Source organism: Pieris rapae, chromosome 11, assembly GCF_905147795.1.
Source record: "Pieris rapae chromosome 11, ilPieRapa1.1, whole genome shotgun sequence".
NCBI lineage: Eukaryota > Metazoa > Arthropoda > Insecta > Lepidoptera > Pieridae > Pieris > Pieris rapae.
This window is the reverse complement of record NC_059519.1, coordinates 8,597,769-8,612,769: the sequence shown is the minus strand read 5'-3', so window position 1 is coordinate 8,612,769 and position 15,001 is coordinate 8,597,769. Positions and strand designations below refer to the sequence as shown.

The window sequence follows — 15,001 nt, the reverse complement described above, 5'->3', positions numbered from 1 at the left end:
TGTCAAATTGCGTTGGCACTTGACACCGTTATGACAATACATATCAGTGTTTACTGTTTCTGTATTCATACAAGTACAATAAGTACATATTGTGCCTTCTCCATCTACACGACACTGGCGAAGTACCTTGTGCCCAGTTGGCACAAATTAAAGCCATTAAAAAAAAAGTACATAAGAGATGTATTAATATTTTAATAAAAAATAAAGAGAATTTAGAAATAAAATCTTTTCATAAAGTAAATATCAACAAATAAACTATTTAAGTCTATAATAATGTCTCATCCTGTTATATTCTCTGAGGAGCGGGTGCTTAGACAAGTACTCTTCCATGTACTTAAACCGAGGAGCCGAAAGGTCCCTGTGTCGTGTCAGTCGGACCTCAAGAGTGTGGACTTTGAATGCCAGTTCAGCACTGAAAGAAATATACCTATTAAATATGCATCTAATGATTAAATGCTGCACTAAACGACTAACTTCAGACATATACGTTATTTATACTAAAAACGTACTACCAAAATTTATCGTAAAACATGCATTCGCTTTCTGATAATTTTTGCGATAGCACTATTAGGACTATTAAGACTTAAATTACGAAAATCCAACCTAATAAAATAATCCATATTGAGTAATTTACGAGGCACAAACGTTTTTATTGATAAAGAAATAATTTATTAAAAAATGTTAACCTTGCAGCAAAATAGGCGCTCTCCTTCTCAGGGGTCAAAATAAACTGATTTGCGAGATACCATAGTCTCTTTGCTTTATACTCTCCATTGAGCTGTAAAAAATAACCAAATAATAAAATTTTAGTATCAAAGTCCACTATGTTGTAAGATGGAATCGGTGGAATAATAATAATATATTATATGTCTATAAAAAGCGTAAAAGTTTAATATAAATATATATTTACAAAACATCATAAAGGCCCTTTTAGCATTTTGTATATATACAACTAGCATATAAGAAATTATTACTAATTTTCAATGCCTATTGTAAAATCGAACTGTACTTATGTAAAAATATTGTTAACGACTGACGAATATTTTTATTTTACATAGCTTTTTTTCAAATAATTCTCTAAAATGATGTACATTTAACCAAAGACCTTCTCTAAATTTTATCGCTAAAAGAATATTACTATTTGAGAAATAAAGTATCTTATAACCGATTTTTAAAAAAATAATCACAGATAGCAGTCATTATATGTTTATGATAATGTTTCTGTATACGCCAATTTTTGTTTGCAAAAGAAATATCAAAATACTAAATTTACGCCTAAACCGTCTCATTAATTTTATTACCGTATCAAATCTTTCCTGAACAAGGTTTTGCCTCGCCAATTGTTTAGCTCTAAAGTCGTTGACACACTGTTCCCTAATCAGTGTAGCCTCTTTGATTGTGAGCGGCGCTCCACTTCCATGACCAGACCCAAACATTCGGGCCAAGTACGGTGCCAATGGATCTATTTCCGCTTCCTTTTCACGTTCTGTTACCTCTGCTTTTTGGGCTTCCTAAAATTTATATTTTTTATTAAAAGTTAACGAAATACATTTTCATAGTACATGCATACAATACACATTCCATTTACAATTATTTTCGATACGCGGATTTAGACATTTTTGTGGAGTCTATATATATTAAATATGTATATTGAAACTAAAAGAGGTTAAAAACCATATGACACGAAGCCGTACAAAAATAAAAGAGTAATACAGACAAAAAATTTGAAATGGACATGGGGCGGTCAAATTGGCCGCATTTGTGATCGGAGATCAAAAAGAAAGTAAGGATTTCCACTAAAAACTTGGGAATATGAAATAAAAGTATAGCGGGGAAAAATTGTGGCGAGGAATAGGGGCAAGTAGAAGGTCGAGTACTAGTATAGTATATATATATATATATATATATATATATATATATATATATATATATATATATATATATAATAAGCTGTAAAAAGTCAAGTGACGTGTAGCAGTGGGGTATACTGGACTAAACTGGTTTTCAGGCTATATAAGCACGGCGCGCTGTATGGTCGGGCGCACTTCTTCGACGCTCGCACTAGATATAGGACGTTACTATTGTTGTTAAATTTGTGGTTAATTTCGTGTAATTTAATTTGGTTATTTTTAGTAATTTTATTTGTTAATTTCTAACTTCAGTAGTGGGATTCGTTCTCATTTCTGATTAGTTTAAATTAACGCCCACGTGGTTTTATTTTAGTCAGTTTGAAACGCGAGTGTTATACGTTTAATAAAAATAATGGAGGGTAGGCGGTGAACACGTAAAAAAATGACGGTGTGCCCGTCTCTGGGCTTGAAGAAACGTTACAGTCGATATTAAACCGTCAACCGACGCAAGCGACTGAGCTATGTCCACCAGTGGTGTCACCACAACTGTGCTCAGCAACACCACCGCGAGGGGATCGGCCCTTTGCACCGACATGCGCAACACCATCGGATTTGCTGCTTTCTTCCTTAAGTGACACTCGTTACCACCTGGTACTGACGGTTCGCACAATGGTACTGAGAACGCTCCGGTGCCAAGTTCAAGCAGCGCATGCGAGTCAAGCACTGATCTGGTACTTAATCAGGTGACCGACAAACTAGTAAGTGCGTTGAGCACAATTCTGGTAAGATCTAACTCCATTTATATTTCTAATTTTGATCCGTCTTTCAAATATTTCGATATATGGTGTGAGCAGGAAGACTGCGCGGTTGTCTAATTATTGGGATGACCGTGAGTGTGTATCTCTGATTGGATACTGTTTGAAAGGGGATGCTAAAGTGTGGCTAAATGAGTGGCTTAGTAATGATCATAGTTGAGAGAATTTAAATAGCTTTTTCCGTAGCGACTTAGCAAATATTTTATTCGACGTAATGACAACAGACTCTGATAGTTATCTCATGTATTGCGTGTTATACGAGGAATGAGTGAAAAGTTAATTGTCGCAGTAGTTATTCGGGGTATTAAGGACCCACAAGTTCGCGCCGCCGCGACTTGTGCTAATTTATCATCGGAAGGCTTAGTTAAATTCCTCTCATTATATACCAAGCCCCTAGAACCGCGCTCTATAATACAAAATCACGTTAAAAGGCCAAATTTGCGAGATAATTTCGGAAAACGAGATAATTTTCAGTCTAATATTAACTGTTCATGTTTCATGTAGGGAAATTGGTCATATACAAATTTTGTGTCCTAAAAAAAAAACTAAGTATGAAACCGCACCAGAGACTCAATCTACAAACAATTCAAGTTTAGAAAAAAGGCAGTTTTCTAATATCAAAATTATTTGCACATTTTGTAAGAAGGTAGGACATAAAACGGAGGACTGTTTTGTTCGACAGCGTTCCGAGTCGAGCGGTAGGCTAAATTAGTTATAGTTTACCGCCCTTATGAAATGTCGTATGATGAAAAATTACGCGTTAGAGATATCATAAAAGATGTGTTGAATCAATAAATAATTAGAGATAGAGATTTGTAAAGAAAAAAAGCGATTCAGATAGGCTTTGTGTCGACTTTAAACTTAAAACTCAAAGGCAGTTGGAATACCCGCTTCCGTTAATTGAGGACCATATTGATTGGCTAGATAAAGCTACCTATTATATTTGCCTTGATATGGCTACTGGCTTTCACCAGATAAAATTAAATAAAAAAATCGACACCACTCCCGAGATTCGTAACACCTGAGGGTCATTATGAGTACATAAAGATGCCATAAGAATTAGGTAATGCACAGGTTGTATATCAACGAATTATATCAAATACGTTACGATTTTACATAGATTAGGCAGAGCCCTTGTGTGTTGTAATTGTGTATATGACGTATTATTACCTAGTAAAACAATAGAAGAGGGTTTAGGTACATTACATGATGTGTCAGAGATGGGGGTAAGGGTAAGGGACCCAGGCAGGCTTTTCCATTAATTTAAAAAAAAAATGTAACTTTCAGACTACGGAGATCGAGTATCTATGCCGAGTCATTAGCAATGGTCAAGATATGAAGACATCGTGCATTGCGAGGTTGACTCGCAAGGGTGTGCATTTCAATGGCGGCGATTTTGCATTTGTGCCAGGCTGTTGGTAAGCTAGACTCCTGTATGCGCGGACCATATGTGGTTTTAGCGACGTTGTCGCAGGACAGATATGAACTAAAATTAGTCGCTGGTTCTTATGGTAAAGCTGCCGCGGAATACATGTTGCCCTGGCGCGGGGAATGGACCCCTGATGTGTGTGCCGCATTCTTTGAGAGTAAGTAATTTTTACTTGCCTTTTCAAAACTTATGTATGTTGATAAATGTTTGTGAAAACTGTCATTTTATTAGAACTGCTTATCATATAGGTAGTAACTATTTTGGTAAAGACCTGCGGGAGTCTTGTGTGATAGTAATGGAGTCGCTCTTACTATCAAAAGCAATGGAGTCGCTCTTGCTTAGTGTGATGTACAGTAATGGAGTCGCTCTTACTGTTAAAGCAATGGAGTCGCTCTTGCTTAGTGTGATGTACAGTAATGGAGTCGCTCTTACTGTTAAAGCAATGGAGTCGCTCTTGCTTAGTGTGATGTACAGTAATGGAGTCGCTCTTACTGTTAAAGCAATGGAGTCGCTCTTGCTTAGTGTGATGTACAGTAATGGAGTCGCTCTTACTGTTGATAGCAATGGAGACGCTCTTGCTATGTAAAAAAAAAATGAACTAATGTTGTGTCGAAAGTAATGGATGCGCTCTTACTTTCGATGAAGTTATGTTAATTTAACGTTATAATAACAAAAATGATGTAATTTTTAGGTGGCGCTGATGATGACGATAGTCCTTCACCACAACCACCGCACGTGATACAAGAGTCATCAGCAGGTCAAGTTTCAACATGCCAACCTGCCTATCATCACACGGGCGAGGACGCACCGTCGTCAGGAGAGGCCGAATAAGCTGTAAAAAGTCAAGTGACGTGTAGCAGTGGGGTATACTGGACTAAACTGGTTTTCAGGCTATATAAGCACGGCGCGCTGTATGGTCGGGCGCACTTCTTCGACGCTCGCACTAGATATAGGACGTTACTATTGTTGTTAAATTTGTGGTTAATTTCGTGTAATTTAATTTGGTTATTTTTAGTAATTTTATTTGTTAATTTCTAACTATATATATACTCGAATAAAGGATATTTTTATCATACATATATTCCTAAGAATATTTAATGTAACCTTACTGTCTATTTAATGTTTATATTTACAACTACATTTAAATCGAAGATTTACCGTGTGACTGAGACAACGCTATCTATGTATCTCACCTGTTCTTTCCATCCCTTCTTAGCTGCCTCATTTCTTTCAGTATCAAAGAGAGCTACCACCAACATTGGCTCGGTTAATTCTTTATGTCTTTGCTTTAAATATCCATTTATATCTGTTTCTCTATCGCGGATGTGTTTCCGTGACTTGTTCTCCCACTCCATGTTGTCACAAAGGGCGTAATACACGTCTAATGGACGAGGTTGTTTAGCACACGGGTCGGCCTATAAGAGTATAAACAATTTTGTAGATATATATATGCTATATCAAATGATATAACACCAATAAATGAAATGAAATTTAATGAAACACGTTAATTTGGAACATAAGATCATCATGGTATCACTTATTCCACGTCATTAAATTCGAACCTGTAGGCATCCCTACTCATCGGCGATGAATACAAGGGTGTTGGCCGAGAGAAAAAGCCGGCGTAAAAAGCTCTCAGTACTCTTTTAATAGAATTACAGTTATGTACATTTACTATGTATTAATTACTTTGTATAAATTATTAAAATCACTTATTCATTCATCGATTCTTAATCAATTACATAATACATGTATGTAAATAGTATATATAATTTTAGGTGATTAGTTGGAACATGCTAGTTGTGATTGGTGGTAAATTAAAATGTGCTATTTTATGATTACAATAAAGCGGAACTTTTAATATACTTTATCTACTTTTTATTTCAATATAAGTAACTTACAATGTACCCGGACGTTTTATCCGGATAAAACAGAATTTTTCCACCAGTCTCAGCCAGATTCGGTTTCAAAAATTGTCTCGTGTTATTTGTCACGAAATTATAATCGTAATGGTAGAGCAGTTCAATTGTTTCTTCGGGAAGGTGAAATATTTTCTTCCAAATGTCGTCTTTCGATGGTATATTGTGATTTCTTGAATAGGTCTCTTCGATATCTTTGACTTGACGTTTCGGTTCTGCTTTCGTCGGCTCCGAGTAGGTTATCTTTCGTGATTCTAGCCTAAAATTGAAAGGTAATTATTTTCTCATATTTTTTAATTAAATAAATACATTAACAACTTCAATTATTTCAAATGACGCTTAAGTGTAATTTTTAAAAATCTTCTGCATTTCTTAAAACCTTAAATTATTTATAAAACCAGTAATTTAAATTTTAAATTTTAAGTAATTTAATTTTTAAATAAAAATTAAAAAAAAAACTATCTGTCTCGCTCTAAGTACTGGCTGTCGCGCTTACGCTACGCTACGCAGTATGCGTTCTGTCCCATAAAATACTCTAATGCATGTTGGTCGCACCTGTTACGTCATTGTGTGTTAGGTTTTTATTTTCGTTACGGAATTTAATGATTCGGTCGCCATGTTCAAAGCCCGCGATAAAATCTATGCTTAAAAATTATTCATCATTTAACTAATTCAAAAGCTACTTTTAGACTGGTAAAAAATTATTAAAATCTTGTTTACCTATCAATTCTTTTCGTATAATATTCGTCAAATGTCCTTGTCGTACACACCAGCTTCGTGAGATGATCAAGTCTCGCATAGTAGTTGAATTCCAGGGTCCTTTCGCCCTCTACGGATACTATTGGAGCTTCCAATGAGTATGTGTGCTCTGAATATGAAATTATTTACTTATTATACTAGATGTACGGATTATTTTACAAAATCATCCATCTAAAATGTACGAAAGTTAAAGTAAACCAATAAGTGTTACAAAAAATAAAAATTATATAATAATAATAATTAAACATATATAAGATAAAATAAGCACGCAATAAAATAAAATTACCAGAAATATTTTGGTAAAGCAGAAATAAAAAAATCATTTTACTGGAGGTTCAGGATAGTAAATATTGTCGTTAACTACCAAACTTTTTTTTATAGAACAGGACGCAAACGGGCAGGAGGCTTACCTGATGTTAAGTGATACCGCCGCCCATGGACACTCTCAATACCAGAGGGCTCGCGAGTGCTTTGCCGGCCTTTAAGAATTATTAAAACTAGTTACTTATTAAGTTATCTCTTCTTCCAACATTGAATGTCTCCCGCACTTCTTTGCTGAGATGATCCATTCTCATTGTCTCCATTTTATCAACTCTGTGCTTGTACCATTCATATCTGAAATAGAATCGGAAACCGCTACACTGGTGCTGAGTTAATTTTTATTATGTATCACTACATAGTATAAATAGAACAAAGTCGCTTTCTCTGTCCATATGTTCCTTTGTATGCTTAAATCTTTGAAACTACGCAACGGATTTTGATGCGGTTTTTTTAATAGAAAGAGTGATTCAAGAGGAAGGTTTATATGTATAATAACATCCCTTAAATAGTGGAGAAGTACTTTTATTTTTGAAGTTTTATAATGTGATGTCGTAAATAATTACATTTTTTCCGCTTACATTGCAAACGCAGGCTGAACCCTACGATTTTTTATCAAAATAATGTACTAAGTATTGTACATATTGAAAAGGTCTACAGAAAAGTCCGTGATGGTATATGTCTATTTCTTATGGATAACCCACATTTTTATATACAACGTTTACAGATTTTCTGTAGTGTATTTAGTATCAGCATTGCACCCGTGCGAAGCCGGGGCGGGTCGCTAGTTTAAAATAAATTGCTTACTAATGTATTGGTGTTGGAGCTATATGTAGAAGGATCGATTCATTAACATTTCATGTAAATAAAACCGCCGTGTAAATACTAAAAATAATCACGGTAAAAAATTATTTATTTTTTATTTAAAGTTGTATTTCGACACAGCGTTTTACTGCGCACAACTTCGCAGCTCGTTCGAAATCGCATAATATGTAAATGCGTTATAAGAGTGCCATGTTATAAGGGTTTTCTGTCACGAAGTGCGAACTGCAAACAGTCCAAACTGGTTCTGCCAGCACTTCACCCACTATTGACAAAGCAGCTTCTAAGCTTAAACAGAACCAATCTCAAAATAATGACAGGGACATTTGCCATTGTCTCCTTAATAAACATCTTTTTGTCCTAGGCGCGACAGGCAACCCCATGTGTAGATGCTGTTACAGAGGAATCAGTCACCCACGCTGTGGCTAAACAACGTGCAGAAATCCTCGAAGCCTGTGAAGCAGACTTCTATGCTTCTGGAGCTAGGCTGGCTTAATTAGCCTGGACGACGCACAACGGACCAACTATGAGTCTAAGTGGGGATACTGAGTTCACCAAACATAACCATAGCCAAGAGTTTAATATACTTTTTCTAACAACATTCGAATGTTGGTAGGAGTAAAAGTCCTTACGTCAATAAAGGAACCGTTAGCGCGTAGTCGTCAAATATCTTGATTCTCTTGATAATGCCGTCCCTTTCAGAGTATGGAGCGAACTTCTCCAGCAGCACCTTCTTGTAATGGATCACCTTATGACTGCCGGGGTAGCGTTGCTCATAATCTAAAATATATATTTTAATTTAATCTATGCTAAAAAAAGATATATTACATAGTTCATATTTAATAAACATGTTATAACTACATATTATATTATTCCCACAGGATTAAAGACGATATAAATGAATCATCCCGGGAAATTGATTCTCAGCGTCCATTTTCCCGGCTTAATTGTAAGAACATAAACAAAGTTCTCGAAAAATAGACCAACACACATGTATTACGAACTAGATAAAGGTCGAAATGTCAACAAACTGTCAGCGGTTACATCCAATTTCTCAACCCAGCTGGCGGGCACGCACATGTGCTTCTCAGTATCATAGGCCGTCTTCTTATCCGCGAGGTCAATGCCAACAAACTGTCGTCGATAGTTCGGCTCGCCGGCAAGCATGTGCTCCCAACAACTTATATCTGCTAGATCGTAGTTCAATGATCCTAGGCCTTCGTCGCAGTCTTGCAGATTCACCTTTTCATTCACATAAGATCGGTATAGTATTATTAATAAACTGGTATTTTAAAGGATATATTTTAATAGTAAAGATATGCCTACACAAAATGACGCTAAACTCTAAATTCTGTTAATTTGCAACAATCGTTAATTAATTATTGAAATTTATTAACGCAAGCGTTGATGGTTTTTCATACTCGTACTTTTATATATTATTACATAACTGCTGCTTCATCTCCTCAATCACGGTTCAAATCAAAATCAAACACGGTTGATTCGAAGAGATTCGAATTACAAAAATATATGATAACGATAACAATGATGGTAATAATTCTGTTACAATTAATAAAAATCTAATTCTGTGAAAATTACAGTTTAATTTATTTCCAAAAAATATATAACACATTTCATAATTTATATTTAGTTGTTTATTTAATTTAGAAATTCCTTTATTTAACCAATTTTTGTAAAGTTGCATATGAATAAGATCATAAAGAAGTTTCACTTTTTACGTATTTACACTAGTACACACATCATTTTTAGACGTAGTAAGTAACGTATGTGAATTTTTAAAGACACTTACATAGTAATTCTCATGATTATATACACTATCCAGCTTTTGGTACTGTGGTGCGCTGATGGGGTGATCCTTACCCTCGCTGGGTTCTATAAAGAAGGGTTCCTCAATACCCTTGAAGCCAGGCAGTATAAGTACCCAGGCGTGAGTACGCCAGCCATCTATCGGATCGTCCGGTGGTTTCTCAAGTTCCTGAAGTTTACAATAATACTGTCAATATACGTCATGAATACTTCAGTGCATATTACAATAATTATGTATTCATTTATTAACATCTAAATATAGCTGACAAAAGGCCTGTTTCACAATGTATGGATAAGGTACCAAATAGCTATGCAACACATAAATTATTTGGAATTACACTCTGCTGACACTAAATCTCACTCATTTTGAATTAAATTTTGGATTGTAAATTTTTTTAGCCCCTTAAGAAACACATAACGAAAGACTTATAATTATATTTAATTCAGACACATATTATAAATAAAATATGTATTAGTGTTTTTTTAATATAAATTAAATAACGAAATATTACAATTATTTCACAATCTTACCGCAATTTTTTTCAGCCGCGCATTCTCCACCTTATCTAATTCAGCTTGTCTCTTCTCGGCTGCCTTTCTATCCATCTCCCGGCAATATTTTGATGTCATATCTGGTAGAGGTACTAATCGGTAGCGCGGTTCTTCCTCTGGCGGCGGTGGTTCTTCAATAACCTGCATAAAATAGTATATTTCATTACAAGTGCGGAAAGCCTGTCATTGCAACGAGTTCCGACGAATGTCTACCCGAGCCGAGGCGCAGCCGAAGGTGAGGGTTGACAGTCGGGACAAGTTGCAATGATGGTACCGCACGTGTACTGAACGACTATTTTTAATACAGTTGCGAAAAAATTAAGCAATTTAATTAAACTATTTGCTTTTTTTCTCTTTTCTCTACGGAATAAATTCGTTGCACGCAGATATGTAGCGACTTATGTATATGTTTCCGGTAAATTGTTCTCCGAAGCATTTTGTGCAATTATACTGAGTTCGGGTGGTATTCATTCAAATAAAATATAGTCGAAATTACTCATTTTGTGCAACAAATAACTCAACTCGCAAGAAATTTTTTGAAAAATGGCGACAACCGTCAAGAATATGAGCAAAGCTTTTTTTTCTTTTCTTCACCCATTCTGGGTAGGCAAAGGGAACTTGGCCCATACAGCCAATTCTTTAGTAGTTAATTTTTATTGAAAGAAAACCAAATCTAACTCATTGAGTCCAATCATTAAATCTGATATTGAAACAAATAGTAGCTTCTTTTTAAAATATTTGCATGAATCATAAAAACTTCTGTGATTTTTTTTAGTAAAAACTTCATGGTTAGTTTTTTCTTTTTAATATTTTTTTTATTGATATGAAATAAAATAAACCTAACCTAACTTATTGAATCCAATTATTAGTAAACTTTTTAAAAATACGTATTTGCATATATTATAAAATTCTTTTTAATATTTTTTTAATTGATATGAAATGAAAAGAAACCTAACCGAAATTATTGAATCCAATTATTATAATATTTAGAAATCATATATCATAAAAACTTCTATGAATCTTTTGAATAAAACCTTTGTGGTTGGTTTTTTTCTTTTTAATACACATTGTTTTGACAGTTGGCAAAGAAAACGCACGAGTGCGGGAATGGCAAAGAAAAAGCACGAGTGTGTAATAGGCCACTTTCCGAACGCTATGCCTCCCTGCAATATGCCACTTTTTGAGCAACTGTATTAAAATAGTATTTTTCCACATGGACAAATGCATCATCATGGAGCAAAAAAAATTCAAATACCAGACATAGTTTTCAATGAAAACGCTTTGGTTTTGTGGGACCTATCTCAATCCCTTTTCAACTATCTGATATAGATTTTAATCTAAATATATAGGTATAAGAAATATGATTAAAGGATGCGAACCAATCGACGGATTGTAACAGCCTTCTGTAGATACAAGCTATCTTAAACTAAATAAACTTTAACATTTTACGTTCGGTTTTATTTACTTTATTTGGTTTATAACGATTATCAAATATGAGTGTAAAGAGTACTAAATAGCGAAGAAATTGCATTCTATCCGCCGCTAAAAGTCTTCGTAGGGTTTGGTTATTGGGATGAAGGTTTGATCTCCGATTGTTTTCAATCTGAGATTGTGAATTAATTATTGGGTTCGGGCGCTAATTATAAGGGCGTAGACCAGCGAAGCAGACGTTCTATAGACGAAGACGATGTAATAATTTAACCGCCTCTTCGAATTATTTACTAACCTCAGTTTCATCTGGTATCTCTGGACAAAGCGATCTATATCGCACAGCCAAGCAGAGATCTCGTTTAGCGCACCCTACTACTACATATGCGTCGTAGCCAGCTCCCACCAGCCATGACACTAATACATGAGCTAGCTCGAATGGGTTACCACTCCGTCTTATTATCGCTGTGTATGGTGACATTATTCGTTCTGGCTGAAAATACAAATACTTACTAAGTACTAAAAGAACTATTTGTGTATACGATGCAGGGGTTGTAGTACCGGTTCTCATGATAGTTTTATAAAAGCGCCCTCTACACCGTTGGCTAAGAACGTTGATGTAGTCAGTCTAACTTACAAGTTAGTTCTCTTAGTAGATAGGTGGCGCGGATAGAAATCATTCCTTCGAATAGTTCCTTATTTTTTTCTTATATAAATAAGTACTTGTTTGTATGCTATTATTTTATAATTTGAGTGCTAAAGCTTATCCACTCTTAAGCAAAATAATAATATCGTAAAAAAAAAGAAAATTTAATTTACAGTTTTACATTAAATAATTTCAAACTAGCTTCAGCCGGCAGCTTCGCCCGCTGGTAGATATATTATAAGTCATACATCATTAACAATAATGGTCAGTTTACATATACTACATAATACACTTTTTTCAGGTATCACACTATGTTTATGTGAAAAATACTCATCTGTTCGGTAGTTTTTATGTATATCATGTTTATTTAGCTAGGTTATTGTACAGTATATAGTGTTGTTATATACCTAGACAGACGCAGCTGAAGGACGGTTAGCTCCTTCGTTTGTTAAAATAACAACGAAATTTCTAAAGTTATGTATATCAAGACAAAACCGAAAAGAAAAAATAAAATTTGATTTGAACATCAAATTGAATTAAGCAATTATTTAATAATTTCAGTCAATCTCCCATCCTAAACCTGATATAATACAACATGCAACGTAAACTATTGAACTACGATAATAATAATATAATTCTCATAACAACACATTAATGTACACGAAAATAATTTCTCATTGACTACGAGGCACTCAAAACATAGTTCTGTAAATTAACTCAAAGTCAAATTATTTATTCCAATAAGACCATCTTAAATGGCACTTTTGAACGTTAAATACAATATAAAGATTATTCCAGTTGCCCCTTCCAAAAGGTAGTTTCGTGTGGAGAAATGGGCAAGAAACTCCACACTTAATCTTTTAAAATATTTGTATACATTAGTTAAAAGACTAGCTTACCTAGAATAAAACTACTATTAATAAATTCGAATACTTTAATGAAGAAGTTTCATTTAAATACACGATTATAAGCTTCATAAAAGGTGAGTCGTTTACGATAATATAATAACAAGTGGGTGTTGCCACCCCACACCGCTGCTCCATAAATTGAATCAAAAGTTGTGGAAACAAAGTCGGGCTCCGGAACTTTTCCCAACTTTCACTTTTAACTCACAACTTTTCTACACTTTCACTTCACAATTTTCTTTTGCAAGTACACGTATTAACTAATTCCACTGTTGAATTGAAACTTCTTTATTGGCTTTAAAAAAATACCGTCACATTTTTTGTATACGCCGTACGCGTCACATTTTTTGGTTACGCCGTACGTGTCACATTTTTTGGTTACGCCGTACGCGTCACATTTTTTGGATACGCCGTACGCGTCACATTTTTTGGTTACGCCGTACGCGTCACATTTTTCGATTCATAAACTTGATGCGAAAACAGAATGCAGAATCAAGTTGTCAAACTGTATTGTGCAGTATCAACTAAAATTATTTTAGTTTAAGGATAGTTACTTGCGTAAATCTTTTAAAGCGAAATACTTATTTTTAGGACCTAGGATACCAATAACACACTCGTGAGAGTGCGGCGGTATCAGTTAACATCAGATGAGCCAACAGCCCATCAGCCATCGTTCTTTAAAAAAAAAAGTGTTTCGCAGTTACACCCTCGTGAATTCGTTCGTAGCTTGATATTTATAGTTCTTTAAGTAAAGCTTTATGTAGTTCCTTGTGTAACGCGAACTATCAATTATTTTCTGCTACGCGTACCACAATATTCAAGAGGCTCTTAAACGCATTTACACAAATATTAATACGAAATTAATTCAAATTAAATAAATTCATATTTCAACAGTGAAACATCAAATTTGATTACATAAACTTATTACAAAATAATTCAGACAATTTATTTATGCCCATATTTGTAGTTAAATATTTCCAAAAGTGACTATTTAAATGAAATATCGTATCGCAATTTAGGGTATTTATTTATTTTTAAAGTTCACCAGTCCATACATAATGCTATATCACCAGTATACAACAACAATTATGGTTATCATAAATTTAATTTATTAATAATAAAATTTAATTAATTATTATTTTAATGAGCCAAATTAGATAGGCTTAATAATGATTTTATTTAAAAAAAGGTATGATCCTGAGCAGAGATTGAGCGATAGACGTCACTTGTAAATATTATATATTTTCCAGAGCTGTCAAAATATTTGTTTTTATTGCGACTAGTCACAGTCTAGCGTCATATCTAGATACGAATTATAATATAGACCACAGTAAGCTAAGTTTCGACTCTGTGTAACTTTAAGACCGTCAATTAACTCTTCCGTAAATTAATATAACAGAAACGTTACTAATTAACGCTCAATTAATTACCTAAAGATGAGGCGTGTTATACAAGCGCCGTTTATATATTTCCAGCATAAATATCTAACTTCGCTGCAGTCCGTGTAGTAAAATAATTCTATTCGTCTACAAGACAGTTACAAACTCATACAAAAGCATTTACGGGACCGTGCGTAATTCAGAGGATCTTAACGGCCGTACTATGTACATAAGGTGTATATTCCTTTGCCCCAGAATACATTGCAAGCGCAAATTAGACCGTACGTTCCACGCTTTGAGTTGCGCTTGACCAAGCGTTATTGGTATTTCGAGCAAGACGCCCGGCGCTTTAGTG

The 15,001-nt window shown here is 34.5% G+C and overlaps 1 protein-coding gene across 1 annotated transcript; it reads right to left on the bottom strand.

Annotated features, from left to right (window-relative positions):
- Positions 1 to 255: 255 nt before the first annotated feature.
- LOC110997530 (dynein regulatory complex subunit 7) lies at positions 256 to 12,203 on the bottom strand. Its single transcript, XM_022265728.2, has 12 exons — positions 12,015 to 12,203; positions 10,268 to 10,429; positions 9,720 to 9,905; positions 8,944 to 9,154; positions 8,545 to 8,692; positions 7,278 to 7,387; positions 6,734 to 6,881; positions 5,996 to 6,272; positions 5,288 to 5,509; positions 1,302 to 1,511; positions 687 to 778; positions 256 to 412 (listed from the first exon to the last, which is right to left on the bottom strand). Exons 1-12 carry the CDS (start codon positions 12,195 to 12,197, stop codon positions 256 to 258), a joined length of 2,106 nt encoding a protein of 701 aa, XP_022121420.2. The 5' UTR covers positions 12,198 to 12,203.
- Positions 12,204 to 15,001: the final 2,798 nt, after the last annotated feature.